Below are 22,140 nucleotides of genomic sequence, written 5' to 3' on the forward strand. Positions count from 1 at the left end.
TCGCATTTGAGCACCTAGATCACTGTCTAGGGTGGAGGTCCTGGGGTGCGTGACCAGTTTGCCAGAGTGTGGGGAGGCTTCAGAAAGGGCACCCAACTAATAGCTCCAGCAGCTGAGAAAAACCCCAGCAATTGGGACAAAGCTCCCCACTCTGGCAGCAGAGTTCCACTGTGGCAAAAAGCACAGAAGTCAAGTAATTGAGTGGCAACATGAGCAAACAAGGGAAGCAAGGCAAGCACAGCGGTCTGACTCTAGATTCCTTTTTTGGGGACAAAAAGGTTCAAAACATGGAACAGGAGGAAGAAAACAAAGTCAGAACTCCAGCACCAGAAGCTTCCAAGAAAAGAATAAGCTGCTTACAGGCCATAGAGGAGCTTAAGAAGGATTTTGAAAACCAAATAAGAGAAGTGGAAGGAAAATTGGAAAGAGAAATAAAAATGATGCAAGAAAATTATAAAATGAGAGTCAACAACCTGACCGAAGAAAACAACACCTTGAAAAACAGACTAATTCAAATGGCAAAAGAGGCTCAAAAAGCCAATGGGAAAAGAATGCCTTAAAAAGCCGAATTTGCCAGATGGAAAAAGAATCTCAAAAACTCACTGAAGAGAATCATTCCTTCAGAATTAAATTGGAGCAAATGGAGGCTAGTGACTTTATGAAAAATCAAGATGCTATTAAACAGATCCAAACAAATGAAAAAATAGAAGGCAATGTGAAATATCTCATTGGGAAAACCACTGACCTGGAAAATAGATCCAGGAGAGGTAATTTTAAAATTATTGGACTACCTGAAAGCCACGATCAAAAAAAGAACCTAGAAATCATCCCTCAAGAAATTCTCAAGGAAAACTGTCCTGATGTTTTAGAACCAGAAGGAAAAATAGAGGTTAAAAGAATCCACCCATCACCTCCTGAAAAAGATCTCAAAAAGAAAACTCCTAGGAGAAAATATTACAAGCAGCCAGGAAGAAACAATTTGAATACTGTGGAAACACAATCAGGACAACACAGGATCTGGCAGCTTCTACACTGAGGGATCGAAGGGCTTGGAATATGATATTCCGGAGGTTAAAGGAGCTGGGGTTAAAACCAAGAATCACCTACCCAGCAAAAATATGGTCATTCAGTGGAATAGAGGACTTTCAAGCATTCTTGATGAAAAAACCAGAGTTGAATAGAAAATTTGACATTCAGATACAAGAAGCAAGAGAAGCATGAGAAAGTAAACAGGGAAAAGAAAGCATAAGGAACTTATTGAAGTTGAACTATTTACATTCCTACATGGAAAAACTATAATTGTAACTTATGATAATGTAACTTATTTCTCAGTATGAGAATAGTTGAAGGGAAGAGAAATGTATATATATATAAGTATACATACATATATATGTCTATATAGGAGGGTATATGGGCATATGAATACATATGTGATCATGTGTATATATGTGTACATAGATAGATATACATATATGTACATACATATATGCACATACATATATGTACATAGATATGTGTACATACATAGACAGAGGGTACAGGACTAGTTGAATAGGAAGGGATGAGACTTAAAAGGTGAAATTAAGAGGTGAGAGAGGAATATAATGAGAGGAGATGGGGAGAGATAAAATGGGATAAATTATCTCATATAGAAGAGGCAAGGGAAAACTCTTACAATGGAGAGGAAGAACAGGAAGGCAAAAGGGAATAAGTTAACCTTATTCTCAATGAATTTGGCTTAGGGAGGGAATGAAATACCCACTAAATAGGATATCTCACCCTACAGGAGAGTAGGGGGGAAGGGGATGAGAGGGGGCATGATGAAAGGAAGGGCAGGCTGGGGGGGGAGGGAAGTTGGAAGCACCCACTTTTGTAAAGGGACAGGATCAAAGTAGAGAATACAAGTGGGGGGCGGGATGGGATGGAGGGAAATATGGTGAATCTTTCACAATATATCCACTATGGAAATGTTTTACATAGCTACACATGTACAACCTATATTGAATTGCTTATCTTCCTAGTAAGGGCGGATGACGAGGGAGGTAGGGAAAGAATCTGGAATTCAAAGGTTTAAAATCAAATGTTTAAATATATATACATATATATATATATAATTTTACATGTAACTGGGAAATAAGATATACGGGCACTGGGGCATAGAGATCCACCATGCCCTTCTGGAAAGTTGGAGGGGGGGATGGGGGAAGATATAGGAAAGAGAAGATTAGGGGAGGGGATATTCAGTGGGATCTCTGTTTTGGTGTGGTAGGTAGGGAAAAATGGGAAGAAAATTTGTAACTCAAAATCTTGTGGAAATGAATGATGTAAACTAAAAAATCAAAAAAAGTAAACTACAAAAAAAAGAAATGATGAAAAAGATAGATTCTGAGAAACTTGGGAAGACTTGTATGAATAGCTGCAGTCTGAAGTGAACAGAACCAGGAAAACAAGTTATATAATTAGTATAATACTATAAAGGAAAACAACTTTGACAGATCTAAGAGCTATGATCAATGAAAAGACTAATTAAAAAGCATTTATTAAATGCTTTCTATGTGCCAAGTCCTGTGCAAGGCACTCGGGACAGAAAGAGTGAGATAATTCCTGTCCTCGAGAAGCTCACACTCTAATTGGGGGAGATAACACATATATGAAGGTTCAGCTGCCAGATATATGGAAAAACTCAGTTGTTCTAAAGGTACCATGGTGAGGAGGGTGGCAAGGTCCAAGGATCCTTAGGGAGACATGGTAGGTCAGTTGAGAATGTCTGGGAATCTAAAGGGCATAACCGCAGGGTCCAGAAGACTGGAAGACATAGGAGAATGGCAGATAGTGAGGCCTGGTGGTTCTCCAATTTACCAGGATTACAATTAGTGATTCCTAGTTTATTTAAGCTCTATTAGCAGACATGTCCACTCTACAGGGTAGGAAGCCTGAAGCGGACTGGTCCATCACCATTGGGAATCCTGGAAGCAGCTTAAGGGTCCAAGTGGAATGGGATTCTGGGTTCCTTTCTGCACAGGTGGGGATGGGGAGTGAAGGTTGGGGGAGGAAAATGATACTTGCAGAAAGGATGGGGGAAAAGAGGCCCCCACTATCTATTTTCCCCAGGTTATCCCACAGTGCCTGGGAAGAAGTGAGCAGAAGGAGGAAAAAGAATCCCTTTTCACTTTGGACTCTACATCTTTTTTGATGAGCTTCATCTCCCTGTTTTATGTGTTGCCTAAAAGTCAAGATCAGAGGGTTGCTAAACCTAGTTTTTCTGTTTAGGCTTTGAAAAAGTGTTCTGTTCAATAGGACCAAATGTTTTTTCATAATCAACCAACAAGTACTGTGGAAATTCTCTATGTGTTTTAGTCAACCTTAAAATGGTAAAGATGCGTGTGTGTTGTACATATACTCACATGTTTATATATTGTCTCCCCCACTGGAGTGTGAGCCTTCTGAGAGAAATAAACCTTTCACTGTTGTCTGTGAAGCACTTTGCAGATGGCAAGGCCTTACTAAGTATCTGTTTAATGACTGACATGGTCTATTCTTGAATATTACTGGGAAAGCCAACTTATTCTCAAAGAATCCTGCATTGAGTAGACCCTTGATTTGAGCACAGATAAATTATTCCATACACGTGGAACATGAGACATAGAGGTCAATAGTTATAGACGTTTTCTCAGCTTTTTGGGGTATTAATAATATAATAGATTTTTCTACATGTTACCAGTATTCTCTTCTTCAGGAAGCTTGTCTACTGAATCCCCATTGTCTTCACAATTCTATCACTCCTGAAGGAATCTAATTCCTTTGGATACATGAGGTCAAATCCTGTCTGGCTGCTTTTCCCATCTCTGTTTTCTGGAGTACTATTTCTGGCTTCCCTAAGTGCACAGCCAGGACTCTGATGTTAGTGTTCAAGTATGGGGGTTTTGATGTCCTTGATGGAATAAACTGTTATGAGGATGTTTGTAAACCTTTCCCATTATTCTTCTATTTGTTTTCATCTTTAAATGCCTTTGGAATGACTTTGCTTAGTTTGCTGTCTTGCCAAGAGCTTCTTAACTGATTTTACATCCTCCCTCTGCCTCTCTGTTTATGACATATCACTGCTCAGAAATGTCCATTGTCCTTTCTTAATTTTACAAATGAGTTTATGGTCTAAACCCAGACCTTTGATGGCCATCTCTCTCCCTCTAGTAAGTCCAAAGTTTGAAAACTAAGGTGCCCCTGAGATCCGTCTTCTCATTGTGCCAATGTCATTTCTGTTATCAATCTACCTTGTTCACTGTTTAAATAGTTTGGGACTGAGCTGTTTCAGTTGCAAATCATGCCTTGTCCTTTTTAATATCCTTTCTTTTTGCTAATTCTGATCTTAACTGTGACAAGTCCATGTTCTGATTGTACATATACCCAGTGAAACCAGGGATAACTCGCACATCACAGGATCCTGTATCTGGAGCCAGAAGAGACTTCATAGCCCATCTCATCCAGCCCCCTCACTCTGGAGATGAGTAAAGTGAGGCTGAGGAGATGTGACTGGCCCAAGGTCATGTAGGTCATCCTTGGGGTGGGATCTGAACCCAGGCCCACTGGCTCTGGAGCCATCGCCTCTCCCACTTCACAAATGCTGCTCTGTGTCTTGGAAAGAAGAGTTTCTTTGTTTTCCAAGTTGTCTGGTGCTTGCTATGTCCAGTGCCAACATTCTTCACAAAGGAAGGGATCACAAAAAAAAGGTGTGTGTTTTGTCTTAAATCTGTGAGTCTTTGGTCCCTCTCCTTCCTGAACGTGCCTTCCCATATACTTCTCCCCAGCCTCCCCTTTGCTCCCCTTGGCATGAAATCACCACGGCGCCAAGCAGACACTGCTTTAATTTAGAGCATCTGATCAAGTTCTTCATTGAATTAAGGGACCTTTTTATCTCTCCCTGGTCACCTTCTCAAGATCTGCCTTGCTACCTTGACCAGAAGCCAAGCCTGGAATGGCTGGACCACTGCACCCTGGACCTGTCACGCTGGGTCCCCGGGGTCCTGACAGGTGGACCCCATCAGGACGGCAGGGCCTTTACTCCTGCCACCATCCACGTGCCCTTCCCCAGCTCTGGATAAATAATCATCAGCTCTATCATTACTCCTAGAAAGTCTGTCCCCCACTCGCCATCCAAGTAACTCTGCAAACGAAAATACTCTCTTCCATCAGCACTCCCTTACTTAGCTTGTACCTCCAATCTTTACATTGCAAACTCCTTGAGGGCAGCGATTGTCTTTTCTTTTTTCCCCCATCCTCCCATTCCTTTTTTCCTTCTGATTTCATTTATAGCAAGACTACAGCAAGATGTGTCCCCAGTCACTACACAGACCTTGTATTTAGAGTATCAACATTCAAATTAAAGTGTATGACTGGTTCAAAAGCAGTGATTCTTAGCACCTTCTGCCCCCTTTTTGCTTCCATGCCCCCGTCACCACAAAAGCAGAAGGAACGGAGGGGAAAGAGAATCAAGGGCCATTCTGTACTTTGTTTTAGGGTCCAAACTTTTCCCTTCACCCCCAAGTAGCTGGTCTCCTGGGGGTCTACCTCTCTGCACTTAGCTATAGTGAACCTCAGAAGAAAAGCTTCACGACGTTGTTGGGGTTACACATGAAGCCCTTCTAGCACGGCAGAAGCTGAAAGAGGTGGCATAGCCATGGAGAACTCAAGGTCTTGTCCATGCCTCGATGGGGTATTGGACTATAACATTTTAAAAGTGCATATATTTCCCATTTACACATATAGATGTACACACTGACTCTCCCAACAGAATGTCAGCTCCTCAATTCGAGGGACTATTTGTTTTTTAAATTTTTCATAGCCTAGCAGAGGGTCAGCTGATACTCAGTGCTTGTGGGTGACTACATGATACAAATACCAGAAATCCTACATCATCCCATAAGGACAGCCAGAGACATCTGGGAAAGAACAACAGATGTTTAGGACCCTGGATTCATCCTGGCAGTAGAAAGAAGCTGGAGAAAAAGGGTAGGAAAGGTGCTTCTTCTTTTAGGAAGGAGATGGCATTTCAGGCAAGAGAGGAATGATGACTGACCTGAGACCAGGTTGTCAGGAACCCAGACGCCATCTTCTCCTTTACTTCAGTTCCTCCTTCTTGGAAAATGCCAGAATCCTGAGAAGCCAGAATGGACAGAGAAGGAAAAGGTTATGAAGAATCTCAGTCCTCCCTTCCTTTCCAGCTTCTACAGTCACCAGGATGGAAGTGCCCACCAAGTCCAATGATGCCTGATCTGGGTGTAAGTTTACACAGGGCTTTTCCAGAGGGAGAAGTCAACCCCATCCAGAATTTATCTTTTCCTAGAATTGGGAGAAAGGGTGGTGGATATTAGTGCTGGACACTGCAAGGTAATAGAGAAGACAGGGAAAGAATATTTCCCGTCTCCTCCATGTCTGACAGGATATGCACAGAATCAATTTGATGAAACCTTTAGGGAAAGACTGGACAAGGGAAAAAGTAGCCAACAGAGAGTTCACACCCCACAGAAATATGAACATAACGCCATTACCTTTGATCAGTTCAAAACACAAGGTCCAGAGGAACTACCTCCCAGAGTCCAGAAGAATTTGCAGGTGTAATAGCCAAGTTTCTGTCCATGATCTCTGAAAGACTGTGGAATATCACAATAAATGTCTCATTTCTAAAATATACAGAGACCTGATACAAATACATAACATTGATAGTTATTCCTCAAAAGATGAGAAGTAAAAGGAGACCAAAGAACTGCAGACTATTAATGGTCCAAATCACTAATAGAGAAAGAAAAACAAATCAAAATAACTCCGAGGTTTCAGGTCATACCATACAAACTGGTGTGATGACAAAAGATGGGAATAGTCAATGGAGGAGGGGCTGTGGGAAATGGCCTAACTATTCTGGATTTCAAGTTGAAATTATGCAGGTAAATAAACTGTCCTTATCCTCTGACGCAACTACCCAACTACCAGGCATTTGTCCCAATACATGACCCAGGAGATCAAAGACTTAGAAAGGCTCAATATGGAGGAGCAATACCCTTTGTGGCAGCAAAGAAATAGAAACTAAGGGGGTACTGGGAAATAGTGTTGTTTTTATTTTTTTTAACAATGGTGAATGAAAGTATCAGAATGTTATTTTGCAATACAGAATGACAAACATGAGGGATTCAAAGAAACATGAAGATTTATATGAACTAATGGAGGAAGAAAACAGAACCAGGAAAAGAGATACAATGACTTTAACAATGTAAAGGGAAATGATAGTAAAAGACATATTTTAAGCGTAGATCAAATGTGATGACCAATCTTGGCACCACAGGGATGGAGAGATGAAGAAAGGACTTTCCATTTTCTATGGAGAGGAGACACTGTGGGTCAGAAGGCTGCATATGCTGTCAAACACCTCAGCTGTTCAGTTAGTTTTAATGTTTTTCTTTTTTATACAGGAGGGTTTAATACTGGTAGGAGAGGGAAAGTGTAGTTTCTCTCATCCAGAAATAACTGCCATAAAAAGAAAAGGCTTCAATTTTTAAAGGTCTTACGAGACTCTGCTCATTTCCTTTTTGGTAGGAATGGTAGGTCAAAGAAACGCAGCAGATACAGCTTGCCTTATGCCATCCTTGTGGACAAAATGAAGAGGATTTGACTCCATAAGAGTACACACAGTAACGTGTACTGGAAATTGCCTGAATGGCTGAGCTCCAAAACTCCAAGTGGAAGGTTGTCATTGGAGAATTTCCAGAGATCTGTCCCTGGACATGTTCATCCTGGATTTAGATAAAGGCATCCATTGACAGCATGTTTACCAGATGACACCAAGCTGGGAGGGACTATTAACATACTGGATAACAGTCAGGACTAGACTGAATCTAAATGATGAAATTTAATAAAAGGGTAAACGTTGAGTTTAAGACCTGTGTTCAGTGTTAACTGCACAAGTACAAGGGCGGGAAGTGTGGCCAGCCTGCAGGTCATGTAAAAAAGCATTAGGAACTACTCTGGGTGACTTTCCAGCTCAACACAAGAGTGCGATACAACAGCCAAAAGAACCATGTTCATTTTATGCTGCACAAAATGAGGGAGGGGAGAGACTGTAGTGGCCTTGGTCAGAGGATGCCTGGACACTGCTGTGTTCAGTTCTGGACTCCACATTTTAGGAAGAACTTCGGTAAAGTGGAGACTATCCAAAGGAACATGGCCAGGGTTCCTCCACAGAACTGCATTTTTATATAGTGAAGCTTCAGTTTAAATACTACAGTGTTTATTCTAATAAAGGAAGACTTAAGGCAGCCATGACACCTGCAATCCAAAGACTGCTGTGTGGAACAGGGATATGACATGTTCTTTTTGTCTCCAAGGACAGAAACAGGAATATAGATTTAAATTTTGTATAGTACATGAGATCAGCATTAAAAAACAAACACCAACCTTAGCAGCCTAGAATGTAAAAGCCACATTTAATTAGATGAAATTAAAGAGATAAAAGAAAAACACTACTTCTGGGTTCAAACAATTGTACCAGGGGAGAGAACAAGAGCTCATGAGAAAAAGACCTGCTGGTCTCAGTGGACTGCTAGCTAAACACTTGTAAGATGACCAAGAAAAAAACTGCCCCATCCACTTCTGTGTTTAGGAGTATGAAGGTTTTGATTCTGGTGTCCCTCTAAATTTCTCAGTACAAGTTCCTTCTGACAAAACCATTATTTTGGACTGATTGAAAGACTATTTCTCTGCCTTGGGCAATGACCCCTGCAGTGGCAGCCAGGGGACTATGCTAGCTCAGAAGCTGGAAAGCACAGGTGGATGTATGTATGGGAGGTGGGGATGGGGTTGGGTTGAGGAAACAGAGTCAGGATCAGTTCCAATGGCGATCATTTCACTTTGGATGATTCTCTCCCAAACCCTTCTGCACTGGGAAGGACTAGACATCTGTGCTCCTTACCTCCTTCTTCAAACATTAGGCCCAAGACCTCTAGAGTCACTCATGTTTTGATCTTTTCCCAAGCCTTGTCTCCCTAGTCAATATAGGCAAATTATAATATCAGTGTTTACACAGACAATGATGAAAAGTGTCAGGGCAGTTATGATCCTTCCTGAGATAGTCTTCCTCTGTAGGCTTGTCCTCCAATACTGTCACCTTCTGGAAGAACTGGGGCCCCAGACTGGACCCCTACAGACCCTATCAAGATTCTGGGGCCAAAGACAAGATGCTGACACCAGGAGGATTATAACACCCTCAGTCACTTTTCAACCCAAAGCCTTGAATGCAATGGCCGGATTTCCTGGACATATAAATGGTCACAAAATAATTGATTCTCCATTCATTTGACAAATATTTAATGTAAATACTGTGTTTAAGGCTTTGCACTCAATACAAAGGTTTGCTATCAGACTTCCTGGCAAGATGCTATCTTAACTGGGGGCAAACTATCCAGCTCCCATATACCTTCTCCAGCAAAACCTTGAGGTCCACTATATTGAATAACAATCAAGAAATCCACTGAGAAACTAGTGATGACCTCTACCCCCAGAACTACACAAAAAGCATCAAGAAGCCCACAGATAACAGGAAAGGGGGCCCCTCCAGTAAAGTGAGTACCAGTGTGATCAAAGATAGAACATGTACAGTCCACAAAGCTCTGTACCTGAAAACAATAAGCACAGAGAACTTCCCTCAGGAAGTCCATGGGTAGTCAGAAAGCCCCATGCAAGGCTCATTCCAGTGCTGACAGAAGTGGACACTGCGCGAATTGAGAGAGTCCAGGCTCAGGGGCTCAAAGGTTCCTCAGACTCTGTCCCATGATGCCAGAAATGGCTCTGAAGATTGGCCGGCTAGATCTCCTTTTCTCATCTCCACTATGAGCAGGAAAGAATTTTGCCAGCTCTGAAAGGACTAAACCGTGTCAGATTCCCCATCTTCCCACAGGTGTCCCCAGATCATTTCATGGCAGCAACTATATCCTCAGGGGCCAAAAACAGACTGAACTCATGACTCTACAAAGAGCCTACTTTATGTTTAAGGAGATTGTTTATTGTCCCCCTTCCCTGGGATTCCTTTTCAGGGGGATCAACTAGAACACCATACTTACTCTTCAGATTTCTGGAATTCCCTCCTTCTCAACCTGAATAATAATTTATGGATGATTCCTAGGACATGGTCAAGCATTCTTGGCCTCTCTGAACATGATTCTTGCATGACTCCATTCTGGTTTGAAGATGTTTTTGAAGTTTAAGGTCTTTGGACTGCCTGACTGAGATGTTCTCACCTTGTTAAGGTATCAGAACTAAAGGGGGTGGTTTCAACTCCACATACATATATCTACACATATGTTGTACATACATGCACATTATATACACATGTCACACAGACAAGTGATGTTGCTAAGCTTCCCCTCAAAGACCTAAAGAAGAGTTTATCTCCTCTAACAACTGAAGACACTGAGGCGTGAATGTCAGCACTCCAACCACTACATGGGAGAGAGAGCTGAAGAGAAAAAGGCCAAGAGGATGGAGCTAGAGAGAAGGCTAGAAATCATCTCATTCAATCCTTCCTTTAGACGTGAGGAAACGTGGGTCAGAAAGGTGATGAGGCCTGCTTGGGGTTACAGGGTTATTCCAACATTAAGCACATCAGAACTAGGATTCAAACCCAAGTCCTTTGATTCCAAACATGACCTTATCTGCATGGCACCCTGTTAAGGAGAGGGATCTAAAAACAGTGCCAAGAGCAGAAGGATCTGAAGCAGAGAAGGCTGTCAGAAGCACAGCTGACTCACATATGGGGTTTTAACGTTTACACGGCACTTACAACACATTATCTCCTGTAAATCTCACAACCCAAGGAGGTAGGTGGTGCCACTGTTATTATCCTTTTCATTTTAAATCTCAATTTAATAATGAGGAAAATGAAATCCAGAGAGGAGAGACCTGACTGTGGTCACACAGCTAGTTAAGGGTCAGTGCAGGTCTCTCCTGACTCAAAGGATCTCATTGTTTTCAATTCATGAGGTTGGGTGAGTAGATCCCAAGAAGCAAAATCGGGGTTGGGGGAGGGGGGATGGGAATTTAGTAGCTGGACTGTGACCGGACTTGGATAAGTGGAGATGCACTTCAGCACTTACACGGTACAAAGTGCAAAAACTGCAGAGACTTAATGGAAAGTAAGTGGTTTTTCTACAAGGACTACAAAAATAGCTAGAATAAAAGCAAGAGATTTTTAAAATGTGATAAAAATTTTGAAGGAAAGAATTAAGAGACTAAAGAACTTAGAAGAGAAACCGGGAAATCTTACCCAAGTAACAGAGTGGAGCAAAGAGAAATCAATGATCCTGTGAGATAGCAAAAAATATTGGAATAAAATCAAAAGATTAAAAAAATGGAAGAATATGTAAGATATCTGATACCAAAAAACTGACCTGGAAAACAGGTCAAGGAGAGATACTTTAAGAATCACTGGAGTCCCTGAAAACCATTACTTAAAAAAACAACAACAATAAAAGCTTAGATTTCAAGAAACCATAAATGAAAATTGCTCAGATCTATCAGAATCAGAGGGCAAAGTGAAGATAGAAAGAACACACCAAGTACCTTCTGAAAGAAACTACAAAAGGAAAAGTGCCAGAAATGTCAACCAAAATACCGAGTTCCCACATAAAATGAAAAACAAAATGCTGAAAAGATCCAGAAGCAGTTCAAGGTTTAGTAAATCAGTCAGGATCATGTAAGACCTAACAGCTTCTGCTAAAAAACATAATATTTAAAAAAACAAAAGAGCCTGTAGACTTACAACCAAGAATAACTTACTCTGCAAAATTGAATAGAATCCTAAAAGGAAAAAATAGATCTCTAATGGAATAGAGGACTTTCAAATATTTTTGTTGAAATAACCAGACCTGAATAGAATACTTTGAAATACAAACCCATGAGATCAAAGAAACCTAAAAAGGTAAATTTATTTGAGGAATTGAGAGGAGCTATATGATGGTATAATGCTAACATTGTAATGGGGGAGGAGAAACCAACTTCAGAATTCTAGTGCCTTTAACAGGCAATGAGGGAGTTAAAAAAGAAAATCAGAGATCTTGGGGTGGGGGTAGCCTGGTTGTGTTTAGAGGGTTTTAAGAAGGAAAAGAGAAGTGATTAATAGGTATATACTAGTATAGAAAGCAAGAAGAAGGGGTTGTAATTTACTATTACTTATAGCTGAAGTGCTGGAGAAGCAAAGTATGGGAGAAATACATGGAAGACAGGGTAAGGGGAGGGAGCATCTGATGAACTTTGATCTTATCTGCAATGGCTAAGAGAGAGCTGAAAACATTTAACACAAAATTTGGTGCAGAAATACATCAAACTCAACGGAAACAGATGGGGACGAGGGGGTAAACAATAACATGGGGAGAGAATATTCAAAAGCAACACAAAGTTAAATGTTTACAAAGAGGAGATGGGAAGGGCAGGGGTAGAGAAGAAAAGAAAGGAGAAGGAGAGGGGAGGGGAGAGGAGGGAAGGGAAAAACTAGAAACCACGGGGTACCTCAGTTAAGCAATGACTGAACAAGTAGTGATATACGAATGTAATGGTATATGACTGCATCTTGAGAAATGACTAATGTTGAAGAATGAAGTAACAAAATTGGGAGCACAATTTATATAATGAAAACAATATTATAAAGAAAAATAACTTTGAAACACTTAAAATTCTCATGTAAGTAGTAACCAACTATATTTTCGAAGGACTTATGATGAAGCATATTACCCATCTCTAGACAGAGAAGCAATGGACTTAAGATGCAGAGATGACACATCTTCGGACAGTCATTGAATGCATCTGTTTTGATTGATTATGCTTATTTGTTACAAGGGTTTTGTTTTGTTCTGCAATGTTGTTAAGGGTAGTGATAATAATGTTGAAAAAGAAAAGAGAGGGGACCAATGAAACAGGGGTAACAAGATCAGAAGTAAATTGTAGGAAAATCAATCTGCAGTTGTGTGGAGAAGGACTGGAAAGGTGTGAGATGCCGAGATATCCAAAAGGGGGCTATTGCTCTACTCCAGGGGAAGGGTGTTGAGGGCTTAAGCTGTGTCAATGCGGAGGAAGGAAGATACATTGTGGAGATGTAAATGACAAGATGAAGCAATGACTGAACATGTTGGGTAAGTGAGAGTGAGGGGTCCAGAATGACACCGAGGTTGCAAACCTGGGAGAGTGGAAGGACTAGATGCCCTTGACAATTAGTAATAGGGGAGTATGGAAGAGGGGTGAGTTTGGGGGTAAAGGCTGGTGGGTTGTGATTTGCCTATGTGGAGTTTCAGATTCCAGGCACAGGTGATACAGACAGTTGGTGATGCACTGATGGGCTCAGAAGAGAGATTAGGGCTGTAAGCATCTGTGAGTCTGCATAAAGATAACTGAATCTGGGGAAGACAGAAGGTGTACAGAGGGAAGGGGGTCCGGTCACCCTTAGTTAGGGTCCACGATGTGGATAATGCATCGGTGAGGGTGCACAAGAGGCTGAGAAGCAGGATGAAGGGAGCCAGGACAGAGGAGTGTCCCGAACACCCAGAGAGGGAAAATGGCAGCAACGAGAAGGGGCAGTACTGGGGCCAATGAGCTCCTCACCCTCCCCCCCCCCCCCTCTACTCTTGACTTTTCTAGCTCTCACCCTGAAGCGCCATCCCCATTCCCAGACTTTGCCTTAGTCTGCCCCCTGGAGAACCTGGGGGCCCCAGGACCCCTTCTCCCTTGATGCTCTCTCCCTGAAAGGGCCTTAAGGGGGAGGAGTGGTACATTCTCTCTAACCCTTGGGCCTCCCCCATCACCAGACCCTGCCCATGGTGGGGGGTCCTACTTTTCCTTCCTTTTGCCCCCCTCTATCCCCAGACCCTGACCCATGGGGGAGGGGGGATGCTTACTCTCTCTCCCTGCTGATCCCTTCCATATCCCGACCCTGCCCTTTGGGGAATGGGGGGGTTATACGCTCTCCCTCCCTTTTGCCCCCCATCACCAGACTCTGCCCTGCCGGGAGGGGGGGCGGGTTCCAGCTCTTACACCCAGAGCCTCTTCCCCCCACCCAGCCACCTCCCTTGGTCAGCTCCTCTCGGACCCGGAGGTCCCGCTCCGCCCCTGCAGGCCCCGCCCCCGCCCGGTGCCCTCCCTAGGGACGGGGGGGGGGGAGGGGGGGGAGGGGGCGCCGAGGCCCTGGAGGCTCCCAGGGCTTTGTTTGACAGAGGAGGAAACTGAGGCCTAGAGGGACCAAGGCCGGGCTCCTCCTCCGCCCGGGGGCTCGGCCAGACACGTGGGCAGCTGGTCTTTGTCCTCGGGGATGCAAGGCCTGAGGGGGTGGGGGGAGGTCAGACCTGAGGGCGGGGAGGGGCGGAGGCACGCCCCCTCGCTCACACTCCAGTTCACACGCGCGCTCACGCTCACACTTGCTCACACTCACCTTCTGCCCCGGAGTCACTGCACAAAAAAAGAAAAGAAACAAGAAAAAGATGGGCTGAACGCCCCAAGCGCCTGGTACTGCGCCGGCGCAGGGGGAGCCCCGAACTACGACTCCCAGAATCCAGCGGAAAACGAGCGGCCCGTAGGACCCTGGGAAATGGCGCTGGCTCCAGCGCCGGCTCCCCCTCGTACGCCCCGCCCCTAGCTCTGGGCCCGACTCCCCGCGTTCCGGCTCGCCGCAGGCCTCCCCTTCCCCCGCCGCCCTGAGGCGTGACCTTTGGTCCTCCCCAAGCAGCGGCCGGGGCGGCCGATACGGGGCCCAGCCCCCGGGACGCCACCGGCCTGACGTGCCCCACGGTGGCCTCTGCCCCCTCCGGCGACCCTCTCCGCCCGCGGCATCGGCCCCCACCACCTCCGAGGGGAGCCCGCCCAACTGTCCCCAGCCCGTTGACCCCTGGCCGCGGGGCAGCTCTCCGGGCTAGTTCTCAGCCTAACGATGACCCGCCTGGCTGGACCCCACTCCCTCTCATGACGGCCTCCTCCTCGCCGGCCCTCCCCCAGCCCTCCCGGGAGCTCGCTCTTCCCTCCTGCACCCGGGAGCAGGTGGACACCCCGCGGTGTGCGCGGGCCCCTCCGGGCGCCAGGTTACCCCGATGGGCCCCATCTCACTGTTCTTCCCCTTCCCCTTTGTACCGGCTGCTTCCCCACGGGCAGCTCCTGTCCGCCCACCCGCGGCTGCTGTCAGTCAGTGCCTAGTGTCTGTCCGGCCTTTTGTGGGTGAGGTACGGAGGGACGCGTCCACGGCTTTTCTTCTCACTCCCCTAACTCCAGCCGCTTTCGCCGCCCTCCCCAGGGTTATCCAGGGGCTTCCCGAGGCTCCGATCCAACCATCTCTGTCTCTGTCTCTCTCCCTCCCTCCTCCTTCTCTCTCTCTTCCCAGTAAACTCCAGTGACTCCTTATCCCCTTCTGGATCAAGTACAAGCTTTGAAATAGCCAAATATAAATCTGCAATTCAAAGCCTTTCATAACCTGCTCCCCTCCTCCCTTTCTAAGACTGTTTATGCTTTGCACCCTGCCCCTGGTGTATCTGTGATCCAGTCCCACTGGTCGTTTTGCCCTTCCTCAAATACGACACGCCTTGACTCCAGGAGTCTTAACTGACTATCCCCCTTGCTGGGAATGCTGACCTCCTCTCTGCGGCCCAGTGTCCTTGGGAGAGAGAGAGGGAAGGCAGAAACCAGCATTTATATAGTGCTTACTAAGTGCCAGGCAAATATCTTGTGGGACATGTTAATACTTCATTTTTCGAAGAGGACCAAGAACATCATGGGGTGATGTCTTGACTTTTGAGTGAATTGGATTTAAGTGAGGCAGAGTTGCACAAAGTTGTCAGTCTCACTCTCTCTTCCTGAGTCATCAAAGTCCAGTGGCAGGAGAAAAATCAGGATGACTGGTGATAGCCCAGGATGCAGTGGATGACCTTGGCATCTTTGATGCCTGACCAAGCTCTAAGTGCTCCACAGTGCCGACTTCAGTCACCTTCAGGGCCCTTGGAACAAGTAGTTCTCATTTGCTCATTCCACAAAGTAAAGTCTTAAGGTGCTTGGGGCAGACATTGCCCTGACTCACCAAAAGGTTTGAGGCTTGTTGGTTGCCGGTGAGATGGTTTACCTGGGTGTGGCTGCTGCCCACACTACTGTTTCTTGGAGCCACAGGTAAAAGTTGAGTGGAGATGGACACCAACGGTGGATGAGCAGCCCTCACACCATAGGTGCTGGATCTCCTTGAACATCACGTATTGAATACTCACCTGAGTTCTTTAAAAGAGTATTTTAAGATCCCTTAAGACAGTATTCTTCTGATATCCATTTTATATTGTCATTGCTTGGGCCTTTAAGGTGGATTTGACATGTAGAGAAATAATAATGTTAGCTTAGTTAGAACAAGAAAAATACATATATGTATGTGTGTATACATACATATTACATAAAATCAAGGATGGAAATACTATATAATGTAAAAAGATGTGTGACTAGAAAAGGGGATGGTCAGCATATAGGAAGGAGAGAGAAGAGATACACAGATGAAGTGCTATACGCCTATGAGATACAGTTAGTGAATACACTGACAGTGTTATCTGGAAGCAAGAAAAAAAGAATGGGATCAACAGGCTGCACACTGAGGCTACAGACACAGTGGTGAGTAACAGGAAGACAGTGTATTACTTCTGTCTCTGCCACGAGCTACCTCACAGATTCCCCAAGTCACTCTCTGATCTTGGCCTCAGTTTGCCCATCAGTAAAATGAGATGAGTCCACAGGGTCTCCAAAGTCTGTTTCTGTTCCAAAATCCTATCATTCTATGATTTTATATAATTCATTTTAACACATAACTTTGAGATTTAATGTGAATCATGGTTTAAATAAATGCCACTTCTCAGTATAAGTAGTGTTACAGCTTCACCTTTAGCACCTGTGTCCTCCTTCTAGCTCAGTGCAAAAGCAATCAAACTCCTCTTCTACATGGCACATACATATGTTGAATACATAAAGACAGCTGTGATAAGCCATATGTCTTCTTCAGGCTCAATGTCTCCGTTTCCTTTAGTTGATTTTTACAGGGTATAATCTCTAGTGCCCTCTCTATCCTGGCCCCATCATCTTCATCTTGAACAACTTCTCAGTGGCCTTTGTTCAGTGTGAACCAGAACCAAACCCAGAACTCCAGATGTGTTCCAACTGGGCCAGAGTATAACAGGACTGTCACCTCCCCAGTCTTGGACATTGTATCTTTCAATGTAGTCTATTAGTCCTATGGGGTAGGTTCTGAGGCTAGATTTGAACTCGGGTCTTTCTTGATTCCACACTCAGTGTTCTATCTACAATGCCACCAGTTATCTCCTTGAAGTCTCATCTAAAATCCCATTTTCTACCTGAAGTCTTCTTTCCTGATTCCCCCTTAATGCTGTGCATTCCCTCTGAGATTACCTCTAATTTGTCCTGTATGTATCTTGTTTGTATACAGTTATTTGCATGTTGTCTCTGAAATTAGCTCCTTAGAGGTCACTGACTGGCACAGTAGATAGAGGGCTGGGCCTAGAGTCAGGAAAACACCCTGATGCAAATCCAACCTCAGAACTAAGCTGTGGGATGCTGGACAAGTCTCAACCTCTGCCTGCTTCAGTTTCCTGAACTGGAGGAAACAGTAATAGCACCTACTGTCTAGGGTTCTTGTGAGGATCAAATGAGATATTTGTAAAAGTGCTTAGCACAGCAGCTGGAACATAGCAGGCATTTAATAAATGCCTGTTTCCTTTCTTCATTCCTCCTCAATGAGAGAAAGAATTGTCCTTAGCCTGTCTTTGTTTCCCCTTTGCACAGTGTCTGGCATAGGGTAGGTATTTAATAAATGCCTGTTGAGTGACTATCTGCACAAGACGAGCTATTCTATGAGGTGTATTTCCCATGCAGAATCATAAAATGTAGGAACTAGAAGGGACCATAGTTGGCATCTTGTGTAACCTTTTTACATAAGGATTCCCACTGTAACATACCTGAGAAATGGTTATCCAACTGCTTTAACAACTCCATGGAATGGGAAGACTCGTTCTATTTATTGATATCTGAGAGGGATAAATTGAGGTGCCCCCATTATAATAGTTTCATTGTCTATTTCCTCATATAATTCATTTAACTTTTACTTTAAGAATTTAGATGTTATACCATTTAGTGCATATGTTTAGTGCTGATGTTACTTCATTTTGCCTTTTAGCAAAATATAGTTTACCCATTTATCCTTTTTAATTCTATTTTTGCTTCTTTGTTGTTAGATATCATAATTTCAACCTCTGCCTTTTTTTACTTCAGCTGAAGCATAAAAATCCTGCTCTAGTCCCTTATTTTAACTTTGTATGTATCTTCCTGTACCATGTGTATTTCTTTTTTTTTGTTTTTTTGGAGGGCAATTGGGGTTAAGTAACTTGCCCAAGGTTACACGGCTAGTATTTTTGTGTGGGTGTTAAGTGTCTGAGGCCGGAACCGAACTCGGGTCCTCCTGACTCTGGGGCTAACACTACCATGTGTATTTCTTATAAACAATATATTATTGGATTTTGGTTTCTAATCCATTCTGTTATCCTATTCTATGGGTAAGTTCATCCTATTTACATTTACCATTATTATGACTGTGTTTTCCCCTCCATCCTATTACTTTATATTTATCCTTTTGTTTCCAGCCCCCTCTTTGTCTGTTTTGCTTCCAACTAATGCTTCCCTTCATCTACCCTTCCTCTGATTCTATCCCTCCCCTTTCCCATAGTCCTTTTCCTATTTCCTTGTTGGGTAAGATATATTTCTGTACCCAGCTGTGTGTGTGTGTATTTGTATGCACACATGCATATCCTTCCTTTTAACCAGTTTAGATGAGAAGGAGGTTCAAAATTGGTTCACTCACCAACCCATCTCTTCTTTGTTGTATAAACTTCTTTTTGTACACCCCAATTATGTGAGGTAATTCTCCCCATTCTTCCTCTTCCTTCCCCCATCTCTTTTCCATCTTCCTTACTCCTACCATTTTTCTTTTGCTATCATCCAAACACAATAGAATCATACCAAATTAACCCTCAAATTAGTCTCCCTCAGTGACTCTTGGTGATGATAAAGTTCTGGGTGATACATGTATCATGTTCCCATATAAAAATGTAAACAGTTTAACCTTGTTTTGTACCTTCTGATTTTACACTTGTTTACCTTTCTATGCACTTCTTGACTGCTATTTTTGTATGCCAAATTTTCTACTTAGCTTTGGTCTTTTAATCAGGAATGCTTAAAAGTCTTCTGCTTTATTAAAGATACATTTTCTTCTGTTATAGGATTATATTCAGTTTTGTTGGGTAGGTTGTTCTTGCTTGTAAGCCTAGATCCTTTGCCTTCTGGAGTATCACATCCAAAGGTCTCTGCTTTTTCATAGTGGTGGCTGCTAAATCTTGTGTGATCCTGACTGTGTCTTGTTGACGCTTGAATTCTTTCTGACCACTTGTAATATTTTTTCCTTGAATTGGGAGCTCTGGATTTTGGCTAAAATATTCCTGAAGGATTTCATGTTGGAGTTTATTTCAGGTGACTGGTAGATTCTTTCAATTTCTACTCTGCCCTCTGATCCAATATATCCAGGAAGTTTTGTTTTCTTGAGAGAGAATGTGGTTCAAATTTGGTTCACTCTCCAACCCATTTCCAACCCAAAAAAAGTGTAGGCTTTTTTTGTTTATGGCTTTCAGGTAGTTCAATGATTCTTAAATTATGTCCCCTCTGTTTTCCAAGTGAATTGTTTTTCCTGTGTGATAGTTAATATTTTCTTCTGTTTGTTCCTCTGTCTTTTGATTTAATTATTTCCGATATCTAATGGAAGTCATTCACTTTGTCAAGCTATTTGCAGCTATTTACACCCCTGTATCCCAGAACTAAGGCCCAGTGAGCAGGTTGTGACCTGAGCTTGGCATAACAACAATCCTTTGCACTCTGGATGATCTTACTTCCTGGAAAAGTGTATTGCTTTGATCAACACCAGGTGTTCACCAAGGGATTTATGTCCCCTGTTTCCCAGGGACTTGAGAGCCAATGTGCTGCTACCTAAAGTCATCCATCACATGCTCACAATCCCTGTTTTTTATAACAGCCAAGTGAACCAAACCAGGTAGTGCACTCCTGTTCCTGCCACACTAACTCTGGTTCTGTACCCCACTGAATAATGCCAAGTCTCAGAGACCCTTAAGATTTGTTGGATAAGATATGAGATATGAGAACTGTTGCCACAGGACCCAGGAATGCCTTCATTGTCCATACAAGAGCCTGTCTGGGAACTGCTAAGAATGATTGTGTTGTGGTCCAGCCTACTTGTGGTTTTTTATGTATATATGACCTGCCTTTGCCCCCTTCTGGAGCACAGTAGGGGGCAGAAGGGGGCAGGGGAAGCATGGGGATGGACAGACATCTTCCACTTGTGAGCAATTTCCTCCCTCTGAAATTAAACTTCTGTTTAATTCTTGATACACCTGCCTCTGACATGCTTTGTTCGGTTCTGGCCATTCTCAAGTTAGAGGTCAGTTCTGGTCTAGTTGACAACTTCTATTTGGTCAATTATGATTTTCACGGAGTTATTTTCTTCAGGGAGATTTTGTACTTTTTCCTAAGCTGTTAACTCTCTTTTCCTATCTTTTCCAGACCTTGCCTCTTTTTCTATTCTTACCACTCTCATTTGGTTAAAAAAACTTTTTTTTTAACCTTCTTTAACTCTTCAAGGAGTTTCTGTTGGAATTATGTCCAGACTACAATATTTTCCTTTGAGGCTTTGCTTGCAAAATATACATATACACATATGTGCATATATATATATATATGTGTGTGTGTGTGTGTGTGTGTGTATGTATAAGTTTTTATTCTTTTTATACTCTGGACTTTGTTAGTACTGGGTTCTTCTCATTTCTGGGGGATTGTCTGGCCTTAGCTTATGCCTTCATATTCTTTTATTGCATTCAAGTTTTTATTATCTCTAAAGTGGAGTAATCTGGGGGGGAGGGCTCTTCACTCCCTTGCTGGCCTGAGTTCTACAAGTTCCTGACCATATTTGGGCCTATTGGCTTGTTTTCGGTTGTTTCAGTAGATTGCTGCTTGATTAAGCCACTTGGAGGCCCTGCAGGCTCAGAGCAAGTAAACTGCTAGCTCCCTGTGGTCTGGGATGCTGTACTCCTGGGGTCAGAGCCACACAGCTACCATTTGCTTCCTTGAATGAGTTCTTTGCTCAGTACACAGCTAAGGCCCATGACTCAAGACTGTTCCTCTCTCCCATGGATCTGTGACCTGAAACTGGATGGCATCCATTTATGTACCCAGTGCTTACTCGGGGATCTTCTGGGCTCACTTTCTGCCCTGGTGCTTCCAATCCTGGTGCTCTTTCTCAGCCCTCTCTGTCCTTGGGTACAGGAATACTTGCCACTGGTACACGTGCTCCTGTCTCAGAACCCTTCTCCAGTGTCTATGGACCTCTCTCCCCATCTCCCTAAGCTACCCTGCACTGGAAAAATATGACTCACTGTGAACTTTTCTTGATCAGAATTCGGTCTAGTGCATTGTCTAGATCTTTGTCAAAAGGCAGAGGGGCAAGCTAGGTTCTAATGTTTCTTCTCACTCTGCCATCTTGGCTCTTCTTTTCCCATGTAGAATTTTAGTACATTATGTCCTATCATTTCTCGATCTTTTGAAATCAGTTTTCCCAAAATTTAATGTACACATCAAATTCCCTGGATTTCCTTTCTTCTATCACAAATTCTAAAGTAGAGTGGTTGTTTCTGCTCAGGGTTCCCATCATAACTGGTTACTCCGTTAGAATCAGATAAAAAAATTTCCCCCTTATTGGTTCTTTCACATTTAGATGACTTAATGATCAAGGTAGTAAGGCAAAACGTTATTAAGTACTCTGTTTTTGGCAGAGCTACTCAGATGTCTGGCATAATGAAATCATTACTACCCCATTTATTTTTTCTTCCATTGATTTTTATCCAAACACTGTCATGCTTTGTCTTTTTTATTCTTGGATTTCTTCACAAGAATACCTTAATATATAATGTTATGCCACCCCATTACTTTTACCCATTTATTTTGAAGAAGGTAATACCAATGAATAGTCCACTA

The 22,140-nt window shown here is 43.2% G+C and overlaps 1 protein-coding gene across 1 annotated transcript in view; it reads right to left on the reverse strand.

The window, feature by feature from the left end:
- LOC138160778 (zinc finger protein 665-like) overlaps nucleotides 1-14,577 on the reverse strand; it is an 86,416-nt gene extending 71,839 nt beyond the window's left edge. The window contains exons 1-3 of the mRNA XM_069087516.1: nucleotides 14,456-14,577; nucleotides 6,546-6,647; nucleotides 6,074-6,151 (exon numbers count right to left, since the gene is read on the reverse strand). Coding sequence (XP_068943617.1) covers nucleotides 6,074-6,106 — 33 coding nt within the window. The 5' untranslated portion in view covers nucleotides 6,107-6,151; nucleotides 6,546-6,647; nucleotides 14,456-14,577. The remainder of the gene's footprint in view (nucleotides 1-6,073; nucleotides 6,152-6,545; nucleotides 6,648-14,455) is intronic.
- Between the last annotated feature and the right edge of the window lie 7,563 nt (nucleotides 14,578-22,140).

Source organism: Petaurus breviceps, unplaced genomic scaffold (genome assembly GCF_028583685.1).
Source record: "Petaurus breviceps papuanus isolate PSGF00001 unplaced genomic scaffold, PetGlider_PUasm1.0 182, whole genome shotgun sequence".
Lineage (NCBI taxonomy): Eukaryota > Metazoa > Chordata > Mammalia > Diprotodontia > Petauridae > Petaurus > Petaurus breviceps.